Below are 24,849 nucleotides of genomic sequence, written 5' to 3' on the forward strand. Positions count from 1 at the left end.
GGCAGGTGGGTTCCCTGGGGGTTGCAGTTGCAGCTCCTGGAGAAGCTGCCCAAATGACCTGCCTGTAATGTCTGGCCTTCTCTTTGTTCCTTTTCTGTTGTTAATAACTAGCTAATTACAACAGTATCTGGTGGGACACACACACACACACACACACACACACACACACACACACACGTGCAAGCAGGCCAGTGGCAGCGCCGTGTCCATTATGCTGGGAGAGGGGTCTTTTATACATTGATGATCACAGCAGCTCAGGAGAGTGTAGGATTGCTTGTAGGGATTATATTCTGTGTTGTTTTCCTACTTTTTCTTGAAGGCTGACTTTTTGTTTTAGAGACAGCACATTTAGAAGTGAGAAGATTAGGGACAGTAATGAGGCAAGGGTCCCCTATGATTTTATATTTGTGAAATATAGAAAACTGACATTTTCTTATATATTTAGAAAAATATGGCATCAAAGGAGAAAAAATAGATCAGTTGTTAGGAGGTATGTGGGAAAACAACAGTAGTGTTGGTTCTTGTGGCCTACAAATGAGTAACGATTGTGCAGGATGGAGGAAAGGAAAGCAGAGAGAGGCGAATGCGGCTGAGGATAACGAGCGTCTACAGAAGCTCTCTGTGGCTGCCAGGAAAAGGGTTCTGTGCCTTTTAAGTGTCTGCTGAAAGCATGGCCCTTAATAAAAATCACTAAAAAATTCCATGCTCTATAAAATATGAAATAGAAACTAGTATAGTCTTGCTGCTCCTGTTTATCTAAAGATAAGGCTTCTGGGTTTTTTCTATTGATAATTTAAATAAAAATTAAAATGTTATTTCTAAGAGTCTGAACGATTTAGCATTAGCAAACTAGAACTGACCCCTATTTAATTTTTAATTGATTTTTAGGTTGTGGCACAAATATGCTTTCTTATAGATTTGTGAAACAAAAACGTGGGTATATATAACAAAATTGATCCACAAAATTAACCATAGGAGATTTCTGGGGTCCAGGAGGTTGGCACAAAACCCTATCAGAGACAGCATCTTTTGATCTGTATTTTAGTTCTGTATTTCTCTCTGATCTCAGAAATAAAACCTGTGTTGAGTTGCTAAACATATTCCCTCTTTCAGCATCTTCAAACTTAGTTGTTGAAATATGTGAATCCTATGTAATAAAATGCTAATATGCAAATAGACCAAACGGCGGAACGACCAGTTGCTATGACGTGCACTGACCACCAGGGGGCAGACGCTCAATGCAGGAGCTTCCCCCTGGTGGTCAATGAGTTCCCACAGGATGAGTGCTGCTCAGCCAGAAGCCCTGAGCTGGGCTCACGGCTGGTAAGCACAGCAGCAGTGGCGGGAGCCTCTCCCACTTCTACGGCAGCACTAAGGATGTCTGACTGATGGCTCCCGGACTGCAAGAGGGCACAGGCTGGGCTGAGGGACCACCCCCCCTCCCCGAGTGCATGAATTTCGTGCACTGGGTCTCTAGTAAAAATATAAGCTTTGAAAATTAATTTTGCTCACCAGTCATACCATCCCTTGGAATCTCTTACCTAATAATAGACAAACGTGTAAATTGACCATACCTTCACTACGCCCACAGCCAATCAGGAGTGAGTATGCAAATTAACCTGCCAAAGATGGAAGGTTAATTTGCATATGCAGGTGCGGACGCCTGCTATGAGGGGGAGGGAGGGGGGCGGAGGGAGCTACAGGAGTGGTGCTCCGGCTGGGAGTGAGGACTTGGCGGCTCCCAGGCGGCCCAAGAGCGGGGACTCGCCGGCTCCCAGGCGGCCGGGAGTGAAGCCAGGGGAAGGAAGGCCTATTCTTGCACGAATATCATGCAACGGGCCTCTAGTTTACTAAATAAGAAAGCATAGAATCAGAAAGGTTCTAGTCCTGAAAATGTTTGTCTTATTTTTAAATAAAATCATGGATAATAACATAAATATCTAAGAGCTAAGGAATGAATAGGTAAATTATGATGCATCAGCTAAATGTGTCATAATTATTGTGTTTCCATTAAATAAAAATCAAATGATAAAACTAAAGCAAAAAGTGTATTTACAATATGATTATAAACATGCAGAAAATCCACATGCCTAGGGACAAAGACTGGAGGGAGATGAGTCTGGAATGTTCAGGGTGTGATTGGCGGCACACTTCCCTATAAAGCCATTTGGCATAAATAAATCTAGTTTTTAAAAATGGATATGGCTGGGAGTTTTGCCAAGGAATAGTTTGGAGCATGAGTTGGTGGAGTGACAGTTCTGTTGTGTCTAGGGGAAGCGCAGGCCTCTGCCCCCGCCTACCATGCCCACAGGTCAGCTGCGCTCCACCTCAGCACCAGTCTAGTTGCAGGCACATGCCAGCACCCATCGGAGCCCTGGGTGATGTTGAAGACATGCCAAGAAAGAGGGCTGCTTTGGCTCCACTTCCCTAAATATTCCTACTCAGGGTCCCTGAATGTCTAGTAACTGAGTATGCTTAAATGGTTACATGTTTACTATTTGAGGTCAGCCCAGTGCTTAAGATATCACAGCAAAACTTACTCCTGAGATGATACGTTAACTATCCCATCCTTAGCTTCATCCAGATTAGTCCCCCTCATCAAACTTATTTTCTGCTTCAGAACCATTGAGAGCAGAGTCACCTGGACGCTCCTCTGTAGATGTCCTTAGAGTTGCAGACATAGGGATCTCCCATTCGCTGGCTGAGACTTCCTTTGCCACCTCGCATGCCTTGTATCTCAAATGGAGCTTGCTTGCCAGGTTGTCACACACCTCCTCGCTGGCTCCTGTGTTCAGCAGTAGCGTCAGTGTCCCTCTGCCACTCACTTAGGGAGGGAGTCCCGGCACTGTCCCCAGCCCGTCCTCCAGCTGCCATCTGTCTGCCTCTGCACTGTCTCACACCCGTGCTTTGCTCCAGTTACTGTCCGTAGGTCCCTAGTTTTGTGATTCCGGCCCTGTCTCTGCAGGGCAGCGTGAACCTCTGCACAGAGACTTGTTCAGAACTTAAGTCTGACTCCCTGATCCCCAGGTAGCAGATGTGCGCCCCTTAGTCGGGGGCCTTCTGCCATCAGGTTCCAGCTTGCCTTCCACACAGCACCAACTCTTTTCTCTCCTGTAAAGTTCTGGAAGCTGTGCTTCTGGATTGGTTACATTAAAAACAATTATTCTCGCCGAAACCGGTTTGGCTCAGTGGATAGAGCGTCGGCCTGCGGACTGAAAGGTCCCAGGTTCGATTCCGGTCAAGGGCATGTACTTTGGTTGTGGGCAAATCCCCAGTGGGGGTTGTGCAAGAGGCAGCTGATCGATGTTTCTCTATCATCGATGTTTCTAACTCTCTATCTCTCTCTCTTCCTCTCTGTGAAAAATCAATAAAATATATTTAAAACACACACACACACACAAAAACAATTATTCTCTGTTGCTGTACACCAAATAGCAAGGGCATGGTGTTACACTTTGAGTAGGAATTTGAGCATCAAATTGTCTTATTTGACAGAGTGCATCCTGTTGGGGAGATGGGTTCATTTTAAAACATGCTTGCTTAAAGCATTGTTAATTGTTAAAATAAAAAAGGACAAAACAAAAAAGAGTCCTATCTATGGCCATAGGTTGTTTCCATGTGCACATGGCTAAAATACCATTTTGGAGACAGAGACAAAAGGATGAGGGGTGGAGTGTTGGGGTGGGGGGCGGAACAGCCTGACATTAACCAAGAAAGAGGAGGACAATTGGTGGTTGTTAGAGTTTCTGTTCCCTTTATATTCTTTATCGTCAAGTTACAACACCCCCTCACCCAGTTCCTTTTTAAAAAATGTGATATTTAGTGAGGTTTGTTTGTAGGCCTCTGCCAAGACATTACCCAAGCTTCTTTCTTCCCGGTCACCAACAAAAGGCACAGAATTGTGTTTTGAATTTTTGAGAAGCCTGACTATTATAACTATTCAATAAAGGCATCACCAAGAATTGGGTTTTCACATTCTGAAAATAAAAACATAAAAGTAAATGTCTTCTGATTAATATATCAACCCTACAGAAATCTTTATTTGTTCCATCCAAGTATTTAGTAGTTCTGCCAAGAAAACAGAAGATTTTTTTGGTTTTAAAAAAATGGAGTGGTGTTTTAATAATGTTATAAGATATCCAGCATGTCCCACTTCGTTACAATTAACTTTCTATCATTACAGTATTTTAGATGTAATATTTTGGGCAGTCAGATCTTTTAAATGTTTGAAAAACAAAATAGAATAGTCATAATTTAGGAATAATTCACTTAAAATACATGTTTCCTCCACATATTTGAACAATCTGTCCAAAACACAGCTCATTCATGTGGGACTTTGCCTGTGCAACTCTGAGTGGGAATCAGTACTTTCTTTGTTCGTCACTATGGAAACAAGTCAGCCTATCCTGAATGGCTGTTAGATCATGCAGAGTGATGCTCTTATCTCAGTGTAACTTCATCAGGGAGCAAGCTGGCACTGACATCTCCTGGCCTCCAGCTCTCCTCCTGGGGGCCCAGCGCCATGCAGGACCCGCCCCGGCGGCTCTCGGCCATGCCCTTCCTCAGCTCCTTCTTACAGGGCCGCCGGCACTCGGCCTCAGACACAGTACTGAGGCTGCCGCAGGGGCAGCACGGCTCCGGCTCCGGCTCCGGCTCCGCCACCAAGATGCTCTCCTCATCCTCTCTCCAGGTGATGCTAGCTGTGTCCTCCCTCAGCTGCGCCAAGAGAAATCCAACTTGCCCCGAGAGAAAAAGTAAAACTCCTTTTCTTCTTAAAGATTGCCTCAACTTTGAGTTTAAATTTAAGGAATGTGAAAAGGCTGTGCTGTGCTTATACCTTATTAATTTTTGACCATTCTGCATTATACTTTTTACTGTCTGTTATGCTGAGAGTTTCAGTGGATATATAATAGATAAAATGATTGACTGTTGTGTGTTTTTTGTTTAAAAATGTAGTTCTGAACAAACCTCACTCCCTTATAAAAGATCTGCTTTTATGGTTTCTTCTCTTTGTGACCAATATGACATGTGGAGATTGTGTACAAAAGAGTTTCCTACATTAAGAGATAGTGAACTTACATGCAATGAATATGGATTTAATCTTGACACAATAAAGGGTGGTTAGCACCAACTCCTCATCTGCAACCTGAGATAAAATGGAAGCCGTTTCCCAGTCACTGTTCTGTTTGGAGAGTGGAATTTCAAATCCCTTCCTGCATGTTCTAGGCAATTCAGGACGTCCAACACCGAAGTATACAAAAGTTGGAGAGCGTTTACGGCATGTCATTCCTGGACACATGGCCTGCTCCATGGCCTGTGGAGGCAAAGCTTGCAAATATGAAAATCCAGCCCGCTGGAGTGAGCAGGAGCAGGCCATTAAGGGGATCTACTCGTCCTGGTGAGTGATTCTGTCAGTCTGTTGTAGCTCTTCCCTGCGGCTAAGTTGAAAAAGGTAGTGAAGATGTATGTGGTGCTGGATGGCAGGAGGCCATGGAAGAGGATGTATGGGGTTTTGAAGTCAGAACCTTGCCTCCCATCTCTTGCTGCCTGACAAGCTGTGGCCTGCTCACATAGGCACTCTGAACCTCAGTTTTCTCATCTGTGAAGTGGAAATAATATAACCAATGCCATAGGGTCTTATTTTAATTAAGTGAAATAATGTATGTAAATATCTTAAAGAAATGATAACTAGACAGCTCTTAAATTTCAGAATTTGCTAGAAATAATAAAAATGCTGCCCTAACCAGTTTGGCTCAGTGGATAGAGCATCGGCCTGTGGACTGAAAGGTCCCAGGTTTGATTCCGGTCAAGGGCATGTACCTTGGTTGCAGGCACATCCCCAGTAGGAGGTGTGCAGGAGGCAGCTGATAGATGTTTCTCTCTCATCGATGTTTCTAACTCTCTATCCCTCTCCCTTCCTCTCTGTAAAAAATCAATATAATATATTTTTTTAAAAATGCTAAGCTATAAATTTTAAAAATTATGAGGTAGTTTCCAATTTCATACAGGTAAGCTTTAACCTTGCTTTAATTTTGGTCCTGTTCTCTGTGTGAAAGGACCCACTTTCACACAAACACATCTTCAGTCTGCCTCAATAGAGTGGTACAAGTTGTCAGTTCAGTGGACCGTATGAGATGCTTGCATTTTTTATGGTTTATTAATAGTAAACTGTTAAGTAGATCTTTTCAATGTAGTGATACCTGAAAAGTTTTGGTAATCAGACCAAATCTTATTTGAAAATCACTGTTTAAAGAATTCTGGTGATGAATCAATTTATATAGCAAGAATCCATTTACAGATTAGATAATTTGTTGACCAGAGTCTCTAACTTGCAACCCACACTTTTTCATACTGGATTTGCTGGGGACATGGATTTGGATAATGTTGGGGGTCCAGTGTCACTGTTCTGCACAGATCATATTCTAGTCCGTCACTGTCTTTCTTAAAGAATCTTGTGAGAAAGCCAACACTATTCCTGATGTAAATTTCTAATAATGCAGCTTAAGGCCACATTAATATTTTTTATTTGTTTTTTTACTGAACCATCTGAATCTTTTTTTGCCTCTGCTGATATTACGTTACATCTCTCCTCATCTCATACCAAGTATTGTTAAATCTTGGATCTTCTAATGTTTTGGGGGGCCCTATTGAATTTCAGGCATTACCCCAAGATGAGGGATTGGTATCTTTTTGGATCCTGCCCTGTTTATTTAACGTTACTCCTCTCGGGTTCATGTGACCCACATCTTTGGGTAGACTGCATAATGTACCTTTCACGCAGCCATTTGTTAGGTCTCTGTCCATTCGTGCAGTCAATAAACATGCATTTGGCTACAGGCCAGGCACTGTGCTAGACACTTTCAAATTATTACCTCTTCTTCATCAAACTATTGTGAAGTAGGCATTGGTAAAGTCATTTTATTGATGAAGAGATTGAGGGCCAGAGAAACTTAAGTAATGTGCTACACAGCGTTTAGAAAGTAGAAAAGCATTTGAAACCAGGCCCAACTGATTCCAAAGATTTTATTTTTTGCTAAATTGCAATAACTTAGCATTTATTAATAACCACGTGTGGGGATTTTTGCTGAAGACTTTACATCTGTATCATGTTGAATTCTCACACCAGCCGTCCAAGGCAGGTGTTTTTATTCCGTTTAACACATAGGTAGCTAAACTGCAAATAGCTCAAGAACTAAAAATGCCTCCTGCTTGTCCTCCTCATGGTTAAAAACCTTTGGATAACGAACCTAGACTGTCTGTGTCACCTTTGCTGCCAGTTGAGGTTTCTCCATCATGTCCACTAGAATCTCTTGAGTGTCCTTGAAAATGTTTTATTGCAGTACATACTTAGGCCCTGGAATTTTCCCAGAGATTTAAGCAGCTAGGTAGGGTTTTTTTTAGGGCCCTAATCATAATGCAAAATTTAGGCCAGATTTGGATAAGGAGATTTTTATCTTACAGAGTTATTGAAATCCTAGAAAAAGTAGTGGCTTGATACCCTGCTCTCAGTCCATGGAGCTGGAATGTTCTAGGTTTTGTGATTTCACCAGGCCTTTCTCCCATCTGTAGGATCACTGATAACATCCTGGCCATGGCTCGCCCGTCCACTGAGCTCCTTGAGAAATACTGCATCATCGAGCAGTTTCGTAGGTAAAATGTCCCATTGTTCATACAGTTTAATAGTCCAGCTCATGTTTTCTCTTCCATTGCTTTTGACATCAATGGGAAAGGGTTTTCATTTTAACAATAGGTGTAAAGAACATATTTCGAATAAGATATTTGAGAATAATTCGTAATGTTTATCAATGCTAAAAGTGATTACTTTTTTTTTTTTTTAATGCTAGCTAATTCCCAGTATGACTCATTCTTTTCTTTTTCTTTTAAGCCATGGCTTAAAAACAGTCATTAACCTGCAGCGGCCTGGTGAGCATGCCAGCTGTGGGAATCCTTTGGAACAAGAAAGTGGTTTCACATACCTTCCTGAGGCTTTCATGGAGGCTGGCAGTAAGTCCTTCCACTCTTCTGTCCATGAGTTACCAAGACAGTACTCAGAGACTTTGGTCTGCTCAGCTCTTAGCTTTAAAAGGCGATGGAGCCGAAACCGGTTTGGCTCAGTGGATAGAGCGTCGGCCTGCGGACTCAAGGGTCCCAGGTTCGATCCCGGTCAAGGGCATATACCTTGGTTGCGGGCACATCCCCAGTAGGGGGTGTGCAAGAGGCAGCTGATCGATGTTTCTCTCTCATCGATGTTTCTAACTCTCTATCCCTCTCTCTTCCTCTCTGTAAAAAATCAATAAAATATATTTTAAAAAATAAAAAATAAAAGGCGATGGAAATAACTGTGTGGTAGTAGGGCTCCTAAACATGAAGAGGAGCTCACTTTAACTTTAAAGAACGCTACCATTCTTCTGTGGTATTGCTGTTGAAAGGGCAGGCTTTCTTTTTCTGCGAGAGGGACCTTGGGAGGAGACCCTGTAGAAATAATGGTAACATTTGATTAGTGATTGCATTAACATTAACAGTATGTCAGACCTGTCATCTCATTTTATCCTTACAGCAGTCAAGTAACAGTTGTTTCTGCTTCACATGAGGCCACACAGGCTTAGCAAGTTCTGCTTTGCCCACAGTCACACAGCCTAACTGTGTTAGCAGGATTGGAACTCAGGACTCGCTGATGCTTTTGCTGCTGCACAGCAGTTCTGCCCCTGGGTAGGATGCTAGGATTCCTTATGTGACACTTTCAGAAGCTCCTTAGTCACAAGAACTTAGGGGTGGGATCCCACCAGGTTAGAAAGGATCAACCAGTGCGATTTTGGAACTTTTTTTAAGAAGCTTTTACTTAGCTCTTTTTTCCCCACTGGGTGAAAAAATCTGCACCATCTTCTTCTGTTTATCAGTCGTCTAGACTATGCTTCACCAGGATTATGCTTTCTCTCCAGAGCTGAGGTATCTGGATGTAGATTACTGACTTTATTAACTTGCAATCCTGCTTTTCCATAATTCTTTCTGGCCGAGTTTCAGCAGGAAATGCCTTAAGTAATAGGGAATGTGCTTTGTAAGAAATGTTAACAATAAACTTACTGGAAATGTAAAAAGCCTATTATTCTAGGCCTACACATCTAGTGAGATCTGCGTGCCTTAAAGCTTCTACTCTTCATCAATTCACTCACTTTCTTCACATATTCTTGCAAGTATTTTCCTATATGTTGATTTTTTTTCCTGTTCTCTTTTTCATTGCCCAGTTTATTTCTACAATTTCGGATGGAAGGATTATGGTGTAGCGTCGCTTACCACCATCTTAGATATGGTGAAGGTGATGACATTTGCCTTACAAGAAGGAAAAGTAGCTATCCATTGTCATGCAGGGCTTGGTCGAACAGGTAAATTCTAGAAGGTTGTTTTATTGCCTTGTAGTATATTTAAACATATAAAGAATATTTTTTAATATCTAATGTCTTTAAAAATAGTAATGAAAATAGCAAGCATTGTTTTACCTACTGTTCTAAGCATTTTATACTGTCTTATTAATAAATCTTTAGCAACATAGTGGGTTTTGAAACAGACTAAGCAATTTGCTACATCAAGTAAGTGGAAGGGCCAAGATTTAAATTCATGACTGTCAGAATTTTGTTTGTGAAGGAGAGTCTATCCATGCCTGGAATTCTATATAAAAATCAGTTATTTTACTTAAACAGGCAGCAGAATCTCAGTGTCTTGCTGATATTGGGGCAGAAATAAAGACTGATGAGTTGGAATCTTCATTACCATTTGGTTCAACCAGACACCTGAGCTTGACTCTGGCCATAGTGTACCTGTGTACCTGCCATGGAGTCTCCCACCTGCTCAGGAGCTTTGTTAGGGGAATGCGTAATGTTTATACTGTTAAGGCTGTTTTCCCTAATGTAAAGTGCTTATAGCAATATAGAATTATGTCATGGTATGGAAAAAAACACATATTCATGTAGAGACAAGTCTACAAGAAGAATTGTCGGGGGAAAATAGATTGTGAATGTGAATACTTCCCAAATTTAAAAATGTACAAGTTGGTAGAATGCCAGGCAGGAATGTTCCAGCAACTGATGGCAAAGGCAGGAGTGGGAACTTCCAAGTGTAGTATATGGATCCATTGGATGGAAATTTTCAGAAACTGTTAAATGGGAAATAGAAGCAGGATTTTATTTCTCCCATGTTAGAGTTGGGCATAAGAGGATAAACATGCTAGATCACCTCCCCATACTCCCCAATTACTCCGTCATTCCCCTATTTCACTCAGTGATTCGCCCCAACTCCATGCTGACTCCCCTTACTCCACACTTAGTCATCCCCCACTCACTCTGCCATTACTCTGTCATCCCCCTTACTCCATACTTAGTCATCCCACACTCACTCTACAATTACTCCATCATCCCCCCTTACTCCACACTTAGTCATCCCCCACTCACTCCACAATTACTCCTTCATCCCCCTTATTCCACACTTAGTCATCCCCCACTCACTCCACAATTACTCCTTCATCCCCCTTACTCCACACTTAGTCATCCCCCACTCACTCCTCAATTACTCCGTCATCCCCCCTTACTCCACACTTAGTCATCCCCCACTCACTCCACAATTACTCCATCATCCCCCTTACTCCACACTTAGTCATCCCTCACTCACTCCGCCATTACTCCATCATCCCCCCTTACTCCACACTTAGCTTCACTGCCACAGTTTCTGTGCTTCCTCTGGGTACAGTGGGCACTGAGTGTTCTCAGTCAAGACAAGGGGTACCATATAGACAAATAAATATATAAACACCTTTGCAAAAAGCTACAAAGTTATATTATCCTTAAAACGTTTCCCCATTTATATGGTTTCTAACACATAAAAATTTAAATCATCTGAGACTGATAAATAAAAATATATATAAGCTTTCTCATCCAGTTTTTTCTTCTTCACTACGTAGGTGTTTTAATAGCTTGTTACTTAGTTTTTGCAACAAGAATGACTGCTGATCAAGCCATTATATTTGTTCGGGCAAAGCGTCCGAATTCCATTCAGACTCGAGGACAACTACTGTGTGTGAGGGAATTTACTCAGTTTCTGATTCCTCTTCGCAACATATTCTCTTGCTGTGACCCCAAAGCACATGCTGTCACCTTAACACAATATCTGACTCGCCAGCGGCATCTACTTCATGGTTATGAGGCGCGACTTCTGAAACACGTGCCAAAAATTATCCACCTTGTGTGCAAATTGCTGCTCGACTTAGCTGAGAACAGGCCCATAGTGACAGAAGAAGTGGTAGAGGCACCTGGCCTCTCAGCGGAAATTGAAAAGACCGTTTCTGAGGTAGTCACAATGCAGCTGGATAGAGAGTTACTGAGGCACGACAGTGAGGCATCGGACTCCTTCACTCCCACTGCAGTGGCGGTGGATGTTGAGAATCAGGATAGGATTCTTTCCAGTGAGCAAGAGTTTGACCCTCTTTGGAAGAGACGGAATGTAGAGTGCCTTCAGCCCCTGACTCACCTGAAAAGGCAACTCAGCTACAGCGACTCAGATTTACAGAGAGCTGAGTCACTTCTGGAGCAGTCAGGGTCCCCATGGACAGCATCTGCTCAGATCTCATTCTGCCACATCCCTAGGCAGAGGACGCCTATAGGCCACTGTGACACCCCACAGACTCCACAGCTGGATTTCAATAAGGAAATGCTGGTCCACAATACATTTTCTTTCTGGAATCCAACTAAATTCGGAGGCTTAGAACGACTCAAAGATGACGGGTCACCAATTTTCCAAAGGAAGAATATTCCAAAGGAAGTACAGCGGAGTAGAACCTTCTCTTCAGGTTCATCCAACCCTGGGGAACCAGTTACACCCAATGTTGCAGATATCCCCAAGAAACCACACTGTTCTCCCCAGCAAGGGACCCCATGTCAGTGTGAAGTTCATGGTGGCTACAGCAGTCCTGTGTACTATGGCTCCAGCCCCAAAGCACAGTCCTCGGTTGGACCTAAAACACAGAGCAGCAAAGATGTGCCTGAAGTCACTCCACACACTGCTCTACAGTCTGAATTGAGTGTTGAAGAAAGGAGAATACTGGCAGCCAAAGCCCTGGCAAACTTAAGTGAGTTTGCAGAAAAGGATGAAGTGAAAAGGAAGGTAGAAATGTGGCAGGTATTTGCATTTCAATTAATTATATGTGCTTGGGAAATACTTATGTCAGAGCAAAAACATCATATATTTTCCCAGACTTACTTGTAGAATTAGGAAGACATGTTTGTTATAATACTTTCAAACTTCAGGTTTCTGGGCTGTAATAGGAGCCCGATGTCATAGAAATGACAGACTGTCTTCAGTCTCCTGTGAAAGAAGCACTTGGCAGGGTGCCTGAGTGAGAGAGGCATGGATAGGACTGATATTAGTAGTTTCCTTCTTTCTTGCTGGGTTTGTGGGATAGACTGACAGACAGATGTACAGGCCATAGCAGACAGCTGTAAACTGACCTGAAGGATCTCTAGGCCAACCCAAGGCCTAGCAGGGAGCCACATTTTGAGAACACTGACACATAAATGAAATCAGAGCAAATTCTTTTCCAAAGGTCATCCACACAAGTGTTGAGTGAGGTCTGGAGGGAGCATGACAGATGCTATCTGCTCAGCATTCCCTCTGCAGACTCCCCGGTCCTGCCCCAGTGAGGCACCTGTCAGATCTGGAAAAGCAAATGGAAGCAACTACAGAGTACCTGTGTGCCATTGGTTTCTGAGGTTAGGTCTTTTGGGTCCCTTTCTTGGCTTTTACTTGAAATTTAAAATTTTAACCCTTTTTTGAGTAGTACTTTCACTAGAAAGACAGTCTTCAATCAACCACACTCTCTGCCCTGAATGAGCAGCTTATCTAGAGGAAAGGCAGGCCTTATAAGCTTAGTTTTCAGAAACAGGTAAACTGCCCAGTGGGGGCTGACCCAGGGAGGCTTGGCTTAATGAAATCTTGACTTGTTAGCCCATAATCAACTACAAGTTATTTGTATGGCTGCTCTTCTATATCCTGCCATTAATTAAGCAAGGTGTGTGCACTTTCTAGGAGGGCCAGAACCTTCCTGCTGCAGAGGAAGGAACATAGACATGGAGCCTCGTGTCAGCTTATAACTGTGTAACGGGAGGAGAGCACCTCACACACTTTCTCCATCAGAATTGGTTTGCTCAGTGAATAGTTAAATGTGGTGGGGGGTTTTTTCAACATGAAGCGTATTCTTTATTTTCTGCTCATACCTGAACAAGCCTTCCACCCAGTGGGCAGGTCTTGCTGCTGCGTTGCTGTGTGTCACGGTAGCTAGCAGCAGACCCTTTAGCTTTAGGTGTGATAGCTCGTGCCCCTCGTGGGCCAGCCCCCTCTGTGCCCACACTGCTTAGTGTGGTACATGGGCCACATTGTTTCAACATGTAACATATATGAAAGCATTTTCTAGAGGTAACTACAACTGTTTTGTTTGGATAGGGTTGCCTTTTTTTTTTCCTTTTTTAGAGTTTATTATAAGTCTTTCAGTAATAAGAACAAATTAATTGAATTCTGGAAAGAGTAAAATAAGAGGGCTTCCGGTCAAGATGGCAGAAGGTAATTGCCTTCTCCCACAACCACATCAAAATTACAACTGAACTACAGAAGAACCATCATTCAAAACCGCCTGAAACCTAGCTGAACAGAACTCCTATAACTAAGGATATAAGGAAGAAGCCATGTGAAGACTGGTAGCAGGGGCAGAACTCAGAACAGGTTGGTCCTACACCCAACCTGTTTTAAATAAGGAAGGATATCTCCACTGCAGAGGTTCCCCCTGAGGAGCAAGGGCCCAGCCCCACACCACATTCCACCAGTCCTATCTTCCAGTCTAGGAGGAGGCGTTCCCATAACTTCCGGCTGTTAAAACCAGCATAGATGGTGACTAACTGAGACGGAGGGCTCCTGGAGTTCCAGGTATTCCACTTAAAGGGCCTGTGCACACACTTAGACTCACAGCAGCTTGAAATGTGCCAGGAACATACAGGGAGGAACTAAGCTGTCCAGCAAGGGCTGGAGGGGTAGCTTTCTCCCAGACAGAAGTGCTATCAGAGACCATATTTCCTTTGCTGAGTCTTCCCCCATAGAGCCTGCAGGTGGGCACCATATCTGAGTCTCCATCAACCTGGCTAACACTGTTCGCTCTTCCCTGGTGATTCCTTGAGACCCTCCTCCACCCAAATTTCAGGCCCACCCAAGCTGTTTCCAGTGGCTTTTCCATCTAACAGCCTGTATTGGCTCATGCTGCAGACTTTCCCAAAATCTCAAACAAGCAGCCTCTGGTCTCAGAATGCCCTGTACCTCTTGCTAAGTGGCCCCTAGCTTGACACTATTGGCAGCCAGCCTTGGTAGGCAGCTTAGCTTCTCCTGATCCCCTCCAAGCTTAGCATAAGTAGCAGCCATCTGCAGATCGCTTTGTAGCTCATGTCCCGTGGCCCTGGGCAGGGCACAGGCAGCAGCTGACCTTGTCCTGCACCTTCTGGAGGCCCCCGAGCCAGCACACCTGGTGGACAGCTTCAGAACATGCCAAAACACCACCCAACCACCTCCATAAGTGACACACTCAACCACACACAAGTGGTCTCAGTGGGCATCAGAGCCCCACTGAAGCAAGTCCTGCTCCATGGAGTCAGCCCCTGCACAGCAGATCCTCCGTAGTGGTCGTGGCCAGTCTTCATGGCAAAATGGCCTGGCCTGTTGGTAAATTTTTCCCATTGACATACCAATAGCAATAAATTACAACAGGAGGGTGCACACAGTTCACATGGGCACACCAGAGAGGCTGGGCCACTTCTTTAGGACACCTACTACATAATGCCACTGCACCAAGACTAGGAGACATAGCAGCTCTGCCTAATACATAGGAACAAACACAGGGAAGCAGTTAAAATGAGACTAGGAAACATATCTCAAATGAAAGAACAAAACGCCAGAAAAAGAACTAAACCAAATGGATACAAGCAATCCACCAGATGCAGAGTTCAAAATATTGGTTATAAGGATGCTCAGTGATCTCAATGAGAACTTCAACAAAGAGATAAGCATAAAAATGGAGAGAGAAAATGTGAAAGAACCAGTCAGAAATGAAGAATACATTATCTGTAATCAGTAGAGTATGAGCAGAGGATCAAATCAGTAATTTGGAAGATAAGGAAGCAGAAAACACCCAATCAGAACAGCAAAAAGGAGAATCGAAAAAAGTGAGAATAGTATAAGGAGCCTCTGGGACAATTTCAAGCATACCAACATTCACATCCTGGGGGTGCCGAAAGGAGATGAGAGAGACCAAGGTTTAAGAATCTGTTTCAGAAAATAATGATGGAAAACGTCCCTAACCTGGTAGAGGAAAAAGACATTCAAGTCCAGGAAGTACAGAGAGTCCCAACCAAGATGAACCTAAATAGGCCCACTCCAAGACCCATCATAATTTAAATGCTGAAGGTTAGGCCCACTACATGCCTGTGCACTGCGCCCAGCATGAGGATTGTAGCTCTGATCAGTGGTGGGAAGGACAGCTGTTACAATATGATGCAGTGCATTACTGCTGGGCATCAGATTGTTTTAGAAAGTCTAAAACCAGCTGAAAACCAAGTGGGGTCAGATGAACTGGATAGCTACATGTATCAGACAGTGGGTCCTCATACCATTGATTTGTATGAGGAAGCAATGGCTCTTCCCCCTCTGCTGCCATACCATAAGAGGAGGGAGTGTGGGTAAGGACGAGAGTACACCAAGTGTGAAGGTGATGAGGCTGAAGATCTCCATGAGCTTTGAAACTTCAGGAAAAATAAGTGGAAGGAATGTCAGTAGGTTCCATACTTTGTGGTTATCAGTATGTTTGAGTAGAAAAATGTGTGTAAAGGCTTAATTTTCAGCCTTTAGCTTACCTTTGGCAGAAAAACCAAAATTTGCTCTGAGAGATGACAGGCTCTTAACATTCAGGCAATCATCATAAAAGTAGCAGCTTTGGGTTTAGACCCAGATAAGCATTTAGGAAAAACCCTACATCAAATGGAGCCTTATCTCAGAGCTTTCTAAGAAATATGGAGTCCATGTTTGTGGAGAATGTGAAAAGTTCACATTGGATTGCCCTCTATTTAAGAAGAAAATAATTGTAGATTCATCCGAAGTAGTCATACATTCAGCTGATGCATTTACACCTGTGGCTTAACTACCCTTTTTAGAATTGCACTTGGAGGACAAGGTGTTCCCAGTGCCTGACAACTATAGAACATCTTAAAAAGCATTTGTGATAGTTTACTGAGCTGCCATTTTTATATGAAAAAAAGTTACATCGCATTTTTTCAATTATTATGTCCAGCTTTTCCTCATTACAGTTTTTGATTCTAAAAAATATAGATCATCAGCCCTATCCAGTTTAGCTCAGTGGATAGAGCATCAGCCCACAGACTGAAGGGTCCCGGGTTCAGTTCTGGTCAAGGGCACATACCATGGTTGCAGGCTCAATCCCCAGCCGTGGTCAGGCACATACGGGGAGGCAACCAATCGATGTGGCTCTCTCACATCTATGTTTCTCCCTCTCTCTCTCCCCCTTCCTTCCACTCTCTCTAAAAATCAATGGAAGAATATCCTTGGGTGAGGATTCCCATCAGAAAAAGTTAATAGAACCATTTTGTTATTGTTAATCCTCACACAAGGATATTTTTTCCATTGTGTTTTTAGAGAGAGTGGAAGTAGGTGGCGGGGGGGGGGGGGGAGAGAGAGAAACATCAATGTGAAAGAGACACATCGATTGGTTCCTCCTGTGCGCACCCTGACCCAGCTGGGATCACCTGCATTCGAGGTACATGCCCTTGACTGGGGATCGAACCTGCGACCCTTTGATGCACGGGCCAATGCTCTAACCACTTAACCATGCTGGCTAGGGCAATAGAACCATTTATTAATTGGGGAAATGTGAATGCCTTCTTCATTATGTTGTCAAGATACTCTGGATTCACTCTGACTTTTGTTAATATATCCTATTCATGTCTTTTTTTTGATATGTGCCTTTTTATTTTTTTTACTTTTGCTTCATATAAAATGCTCATTTCTATGACATCTTTTCTTTCATCACACAGGTTTATTTTCTTCTTTATCTCTTTCCTGCTCTCATCTCTGCCAGTAATATCATGGTGCAGAGGCATTTGAAAATGAGGATGAAAAGACAACCACTTTATTTAGCCAATCAAATTTATTCTATTGCGTGTCTCCAAAGCGCTCTATCATTTTTGTTTTCAATACATTCATTATTTCAACATTATTAGACTATATTTCAGCGAGGAAGGGAGAGAGATAGAAACATCAATGATTGAAAGAAAATCATTGATCAGCTGCCTCCTGGACGCCCTCTACTTGGGATTGAGCCCACAACTGGGGCATGTGCCCTGACCTGGTTCATAGATTGACACTCGACCACTGAGCAGAAAATTTTCAGTATTACTCCTGCTGACTTCAGACAACTTTTTTTTTTTAAATAGCAAAAGTTGAGCAGAACATAAAGTGTTCCCACATACCCACTTCCCCCAACACAAATACAATTTCCCCATAATCAACATCTCCCACCAGTGTGGTTCCTTTGTTACAATTGATGAATTATGGTATAAACTGTGAACTATGTGGGATTATGATGGTACATTGACATATCATGGTCACCCAGTGTTCATAGTTTACATTATGATTCACTCTTGGTGTTTATTGTACATTGAGCAGATACATAATGACATGTATTCATCATTATGTATTATACAGAATATTCTCACTGCCCTAAAAATCTTCCATGCTCCACCTATTCATTGCTTATCCCCGCTGCTTCTGGCAACCATTGATCTTTTTATTGTCTCCATAGTTTTGCCTTTTCCAGAATGTCATATATTTGGGATAATATAGTATGTTGGCATTTTAGATTGACTTCTTTCACTTAGTAATGTGCATTTAAAGTTCCTTAATAGCTTTTCATGAGTTTAAGTGGTAAATAATATTTCATTAATTGGATATACCAAAGTTTGTTTATGCATTCACCTACTGAAGGACATCTTGGTTGCTTCCAAGTTTTTGCAATTATGAATAAAGCTGCTATAAAACAAAAATAAATAAAATGTTAAAGATTAAAGACAAAGAGATGATCTTAAAAGCAGCAAGAGAAAAGCAATTAGGATGCACTTCCAGCGTTGCCATGGCGGCTAACACTACCACTAACCCGTCACAGCTGATGCCTCTAGAGCTTGTGGACAAGTGTATAGGATCAGGAATTCACATCATGATGAAGAGTGATAAGGAAATTGTTGGCACACTTCTAGGATTTGATGACTTTGTCAGCATGGTACTAGAAGATGTCACTGAGTTTGAAATCCACCATAAGGAAGAAGCGTCACTAAATTAGGCCAGATTTTGTTAAATGGAAATAATGTAACAATGCTGGTTCCTGGTGAAGAAGGACCTGAAGTATGAATAGATTTCCTTGACTTACGCTATATTCTGTTTTGTCTTATACTGACAACAAAATACCATTTTTTTAAACCTTTCACTATCTGGATTCTGTGAAGCCACATTTCCCATTAAAGGGGAATGCTTGGAAGAGGCATTGTAAATTCCATTTTTTAAGTTAATCATGTTTATCTTGGGGGGAAAAAAGAACATTGAAGACTAAAATAAAGGTGGTTTTGGTTAATTGTCATTTTATTTATTATACAACAATAGCCATTGGAACAAAGCTTGTAGTAATTTTGTCAGTTGCTCTCTTGTCATTTTACATCTGTTTCCTTATTTATAGGACCATTTGATTCTCAAAAATTGTTCGAAACAAAATGGTGAACTTTGGATTTTGAACAGGTGCATTTAACCTGAAAGTATTCAATTCAGTTCAAACTGTGATGCTTTGAAATTAGGATTTTTTTTACTGCACTCAAATTTCAGTAACTTCTCTTAAAAACAAACAAGCAAAATAGACAGGTAATCTGTGTACATTGTAGAAATGCAGACAAAGGAAAACATCATACTTTGCTGTCTATCCTCTTAGACTTTCTCAGTACATATTTTAAATTTAAAAAAACTTGTTCGCCCTGCTTACACTGTTTTGTGTCCTCCATTGAAGACTTTTTGAAACTTTAAGTGGTGAATGTCTTTCCCTGTCATATTTCAGCAACCTTAATGTGTGCACAGTATTTCATTAAATGGGTTTGCCATAATTTATTTAACCTATTATTATTGGCCACAGTAGTCTAACTAAATCTTTATACATTTTCATTTTTCTAAGAAAAAATTCAGAAGTGTGTACTGTCAAAAGGTATATATTGTCATGTTGCTAACAAAACATTTATAATCGGTTTTTCATACTTTACATACCACCATTGGCTATGTTCTCTCTTTGTCATTGTGATGGGCAAAACTTGGTATGTTTAAAATTATCTTTATTAATTTTGTATTTTGTGGATTACGTCTATGAGGCTTTTGCCATTGAGATGCTTGTCTTGTTTCTTACTAATTTGTAAGAATTCTTAATAGGTTCATCTTAGTCATGTATTGCAGGTAAATTCCCCAGTTTGTAGTTTGCCTTTTAGAGGTACATTTTTTGACGAAATTAAAAAATATATTTTATGTAGTCAAAAGAGAGAGCGAGAAAGAGAGAGAGAGAGAGAGAGAAGCAATTAGTTACTTACAAGGGAGCTCCCGTAAGACTGTCAGCTGATTTCTCAACAGAATCTTTGTAGATCAGAAGGGATTGGCATGAAGTGTTCAAAGTGATGAAGAGCAAGGACCTGCAGCCAAGGTTATTCCACCCAGCAAAGCTATCATTTAGAATTGAAGGACAGATACAAAGAGCTTCCCATATAAGAAAAAAAACAAAAGAATTTCATCACCAGCAAACCAGTATTATAAGAAATGTTAAATGGTCTTCTTTAAGAAGAAGGGGAAAAAAAGATAAAAAATATGAATAATAAAATGGCAATAAATATATATCTGTCCATTACTTTAAATGTAAATGGTTTAAATGCTTCAATCAAAAGACATCAGATGGCTGATAGGATAACAAAACAAGACCCATACATATGCTGTCCACAGGAGACTCATTTCAAATAAAAAGACAGACACAGACAGAATGTAAAGGGGTGGAAAAGAGAGTTCATGAAAATGGAAATGGAGAAGAAAAAAAAAGCTTGGATAGCAAAACTTATACCAGACAAAATAGACTTTAAACAAAGGCTATAATAAGAGACAAGGAAGAACCCAGCAATTACACTTCTCGGTATTTATCCAAAGTAACACAAAGCACTAAATCAAAAACATGTATACATCCATAGGTTCATTGCAGCAGCATTTACAGTAGCCAAGATATGGGAGCAACGTAAGTGTCCAACAGATGAATGGATAAAGAAGTGGTGCATACATACAATGGAATATGACTAAGCCATAAAAAAGAATGAAATCTTACCATCTGCAGCAATATGGATGGACCTAGAGGGTGTTGTGCTGAGTGAAATAAACCAGAGAAAGACAAATGTCAGATGATTTCACTTGTATGTGAAATCAGAAAAAGAGAACAGGCAGAACAGAAACAGATTCACTGATACAGGGAATATTGATGCTTGCCAGAGGGTGGGGGACTTGGGGGACTGGGTGGAAAAGGTGAGAGGATTAAGAAGTAAAAATTGGTAGTTACAAGTAGTCACAGGGATGTAAAGTACAGCATAGGTAGTATAGTCAATACTGTTTGGTGTATGATGGGTACTAGATTTATCAGGCGGTCACTTTGTAAGTTATACAGAGGTCTAATCTGGACTGTACACTTGAAACTAATATAATATTGTACATCAACTATAATGAAAAATAAAAAATCATTTAAAAAATAAAATGAACATGACTTAAATGGCATAATGCTGCCTTGTCCCTATACTAGGCCCTTTCATGTTTTTTATCTTGTGATTTTCACAGTAATACTTTGAAGCAGATGATATTATTCACAGATTCCTTGTTAATCTATACAGTCCTTATGAATTAAGTATCACAGATGGGGGAACTATGGGTCCCAAGGGTCACATGACATGATTGTGGTCACATGGTCCGAATGCCCCAGAGCCAGGATACAGCTCATGTGTTTAATACTTTTCATCATTCTTATGTCTTTCCTAATCCCACTGAAGATTTCAGAAAACATATTGATGTAACAGTCATTTAATAAGAGGGTCTTTGAGTTTGTCGTTTCTGCCCAGCCTATTTTCTCAAGTTGACTTATTTATGCCAGAGGACCCTGGTGACATGAAGAAACATCACAGACTGGGTGGAGCAGCCCCGGTGGGAATGCCTGTTTTGCCCCTTTCTCGATTTGGGCTCCTGGGCAAGTTATTTTATCTTTCCTGAGCCCCAGTACATTTGTCGTTAGAGGGAATTGGGTTGCTGTAGAATCAGAGGTAAGTCATGTATCAGAGTTCCTGTCATAAGGAAAGTGTTCTATAATTACAGAATGGGTGAATGAATGAATGGTAGCAATTACTATGCTTATTACTATTGCAAGCATATTTCATTTACTAAAACATAAATCTGAAATTAAATGTCCTGTCGGAAATTAAAATTCTTATCTCACTTTCCCCTATTCTCTGTGAGGCAGAGTTTTAAAATGCCCTCCAGGCATGTGGAGTACTGGCAAGGCTTCCTAGTTGTTTACACCCTATCAAATTTCAGGGTACAGGGCTTATTGTTTGTTAAGTTCTACATAGGATTCTAAAAAAGAATTTGAAGTACAGTTATCAACTTTTAGGCACTTTTGGGGGATACACTTTAGAGATTCAGTCAGAAGCTTTTCCTTATCCCAGGTTAATTTGCAAATGTCCTCTTATTTACAATTTTTAATCTACCATTCTACTTCATTGCAGCAAATATTTCTGACTTGTTCGACAAGACCCTGAAAAGGCAGGCTCCCTTCCTGAACTGTTCCTGCGGTTTCTGCGTGAAGTGGAAAGCTTAGGTTAACGAAGCCGTTCTCTGCACTAGGAGCTTTAGCAGACCTCCGTCTGCTCAACACCTGTGGGGCAGGGATGCACTTCATAGAGGGAAACTGAGGCTTAGAGAGGTTCAATATCTCAACCCAATGTGCCTCCTGGAAGTGGGGGTGCTGGGAGGGGCCCCAGTCCTTCCCCAGAGACTTTCTCCTGGATAGCTTGAGGTTCATCAGATGTCAAATGTTGCCTGCTTCCTCTCCCTTTCTCCATTCTCTCTTCCTTATCTCTCCTCCCTCTTTCTCTTTTTTTCTTCCTTTCTTTTTAGAAAGAGTTAAATTCCCGAGACGGAGCTTGGGAAAGAATATGTCGTGAGAGGGATCCTTTCATCCTGTGCAGTTTGATGTGGTCGTGGGTGGAGCAGCTGAAGGAGCCTGTGATAACCCAAGAGGATGTGAGCATGTTGGCTGACAGATGTGCGGATGCTGCAGATGCACTGTTTCTATTAGAGAAGGTAAAGTAGCTGCTGGACCAGGTGATGCAATCTATTTATATAAAGAGGTAATATGCAAATTGTCCGGGATTCCGTAATGTCACAACCACTCAGGAGGAGGCCGCATGCGCAGGTGGGCAGGAGGGGACTGCGTGAGAAGTGAGGCAAGCCACAGATGCCGCGGCGGCCTGAGCAGTCCCAGAGTGGAGACAGGGCCCGCCTCTGCACATGAGCTGCAGAGGAAACACCTTTTCTGACTGCTCATTGGCTAAGCTCCCGGTACACCACTCGCAGTGTTCTTGGTAACTTGGGTAATAAGAATCCAAGAAGGTGATCTAGGGTTTTTCCACCTCATCCTGGAGGAAAAAGCGAAGGCCCACTGCTGGAGGAGCTAAGAAATGTCATATCCTGCCCTAGCCGGTTTGGCTCAGTGCATAGAGCCTCAGCCTGCAGACCGCAGGGTCCGGGTTCAATTCTGATCAAGGGCATGTACGTAGGTTGTAGGCTCCTCCCTGGCTGGGGCCAAGGTCAGTGCTCATGCAGGAGGCAACCAATCGAAGTGTCCTTCTCACATTGATGTTTCTCTCTGTCTTTCCCTCTCTCTTCCTTGCTCTCTAAAAATCAATGGAAAAATATCCTCAGGTGAGTATAAAAAAGAAAGAAATGCCATATCCTGTGGAAGAGACATCTTGAAAATGCTTAAAGAAAGTTGTCATTTTTTCATGGTGAAGGGACTGCCAGCAGTGGCAGCAGCAGCAGGGTGATGGGGGTGGTGCCTTCCCCTGATCAGCCCGGTCGCCTCCTGCAGAGGGAGGCCAGACTGCAACTTAGGCCTGCTCCCTGCAGGGAGTGGGCTTAAGCTGTGAGTAGGACATCCCCTGAGGGCTCCCAGATTGTGAGAGGGGGCAGGCTGGGCTGAGGGACCACCCCCTTCCCCAGTGCACAAATTTCATGCACCGGGCCTCTAGTTAATTATATAAGTTCACACACTTAAAAAAAAAAATTATAAAAAGGGAATTCATAGGGAACCCCATATGTGGGTCTAATTTAAGTTTCTGTGTTTAAGTTTTTCCAAGAAATACCCAGTATTAACATTTAGAAGATACAAAAATAAAAAGAGAAATGCCCATAATCCCAAGAGAGCCACTTTAAACATTTTCATGTCTTTCAGACTTATCACCACATATGTTAACTTGGTAAAAATCATTTCATATACAACTTTATGCTTCATTTTTGCTCAAAATTATAACAGGTATATTTCCATGTTTAGTGTAACATTTTCATAAATGTTAACTTGATGGACAGGTAATACTCTAACACTGTGGGGATATATTATAATTAACCATTTTCACTTTTCAAGTATTCATCTCTACTTATTTACCATAAGTGTATAATGTGAGGAGCCGTGAGGTAGGTTGGAATATGCACTCATTTGTATTTTCTGTGAAAGGGAAGTGTGTCACATACATATGTATGTAGTCCTTGTATAAAAGGTAGAAGACTATGAAGGAAAACAAGACCCCCAATAGAGAGTAATGGTGATTGCCTTAGGGAACGTACTAGGAGACAGTAGATCTAGGGAGGGAGGGAAGGAGACTGACTTGTCATTGTAGATCCTTCTTACAATTTAATATTTTTAACCATAGAGAAATATTACATTTTCATTTAAAAATAGGCTTTGTTTTTATTTTAGGAAACTGCTATCTCATAATCAGCCTTGCATTACCTATTGTGCTGCCGTGTGTCTCGTTTCCACATCTGCACTACTGCTGGTGAACGCAGACACGCAGACACACAGTGGTGTGACGCACGGCTTTAAGATGAGATGTTTCCTGGATTGGGAGTCCTCTTAGGCTGGTTTCTCAGCAGGGAAATTACAGAGATGAGGCTGGAGCGGGGTTGAGGGAGGCAGTTACCCTTCTTGGGTGGTGGCGGGCCTTGCCTAGATGTAGATTCTGTGTTCCCCTTTGTTCATGCCCCTGGCCCTGAAAGGCAGAGGATCCGTTTTACTGGAAAGGGAAGGTGACATAACTGCCCAGGCACGCAGCCTGTGTCGGAGCAGGATTCAAGCTCACGGTCCTGGCACGTCGTGTGCTTCCATCGTCACTCACTCCATGCCCACGGGTAGGCGTTGGCATCATTTCAGGGGCTTACTTCTGTCAGCGTCACTGTTGTGATCGTGTGAGCTGGGGGTGTTTCTGTGTTTGAGCAGATGTCCAGGTGCAGTCAGTGGCTCTGAGGGCCATGTGCACTGAATCTCACTGTGCAGGGTGGGGCTTCTTTGTTTCTCTAAGTACACAGCCCCAGGAATCAAGTCTGGACGCTTTGTCAGAGACCTACCTTCTCCTCAAGTTCCCATGCTTCCCGAGGGCTGTCCGTCTC

The 24,849-nt window shown here is 42.2% G+C and overlaps 1 protein-coding gene and 2 pseudogenes across 6 annotated transcripts in view; all 3 read left to right on the plus strand.

Annotated features, from left to right (window-relative positions):
• PTPDC1 (protein tyrosine phosphatase domain containing 1) overlaps positions 1 to 24,849 on the plus strand; it is an 81,545-nt gene that overhangs the window by 51,665 nt on the left and 5,031 nt on the right. For 3 of the 4 annotated variants that reach the window (XM_079790697.1, XM_079790699.1, XM_079790698.1), the window contains exons 3-8: positions 5,227 to 5,398; positions 7,570 to 7,650; positions 7,886 to 8,004; positions 9,243 to 9,380; positions 10,949 to 12,162; positions 22,303 to 22,488. In XM_079790697.1, coding sequence (XP_079646823.1) covers positions 5,227 to 5,398; positions 7,570 to 7,650; positions 7,886 to 8,004; positions 9,243 to 9,380; positions 10,949 to 12,162; positions 22,303 to 22,488 — 1,910 coding nt within the window. Of the gene's footprint in view, positions 1 to 5,226; positions 5,399 to 7,569; positions 7,651 to 7,885; positions 8,005 to 9,242; positions 9,381 to 10,948; positions 12,163 to 22,302; positions 24,592 to 24,849 lie in introns of all 4 variants that reach the window. The other variant, XR_013814528.1, reaches the window with a different exon arrangement.
• LOC307111022 (diphthine--ammonia ligase-like) lies at positions 12,259 to 16,573 on the plus strand (annotated as a pseudogene). The gene has a single exon. The product of its transcript is annotated as a diphthine--ammonia ligase-like (transcript).
• LOC307111023 (U6 snRNA-associated Sm-like protein LSm5) lies at positions 16,773 to 22,415 on the plus strand (annotated as a pseudogene). The gene has a single exon. The product of its transcript is annotated as a U6 snRNA-associated Sm-like protein LSm5 (transcript).

This window comes from Cnephaeus nilssonii (assembly GCF_951640355.1).
Source record: "Cnephaeus nilssonii genome assembly, chromosome: 14".
Lineage (NCBI taxonomy): Eukaryota > Metazoa > Chordata > Mammalia > Chiroptera > Vespertilionidae > Cnephaeus > Cnephaeus nilssonii.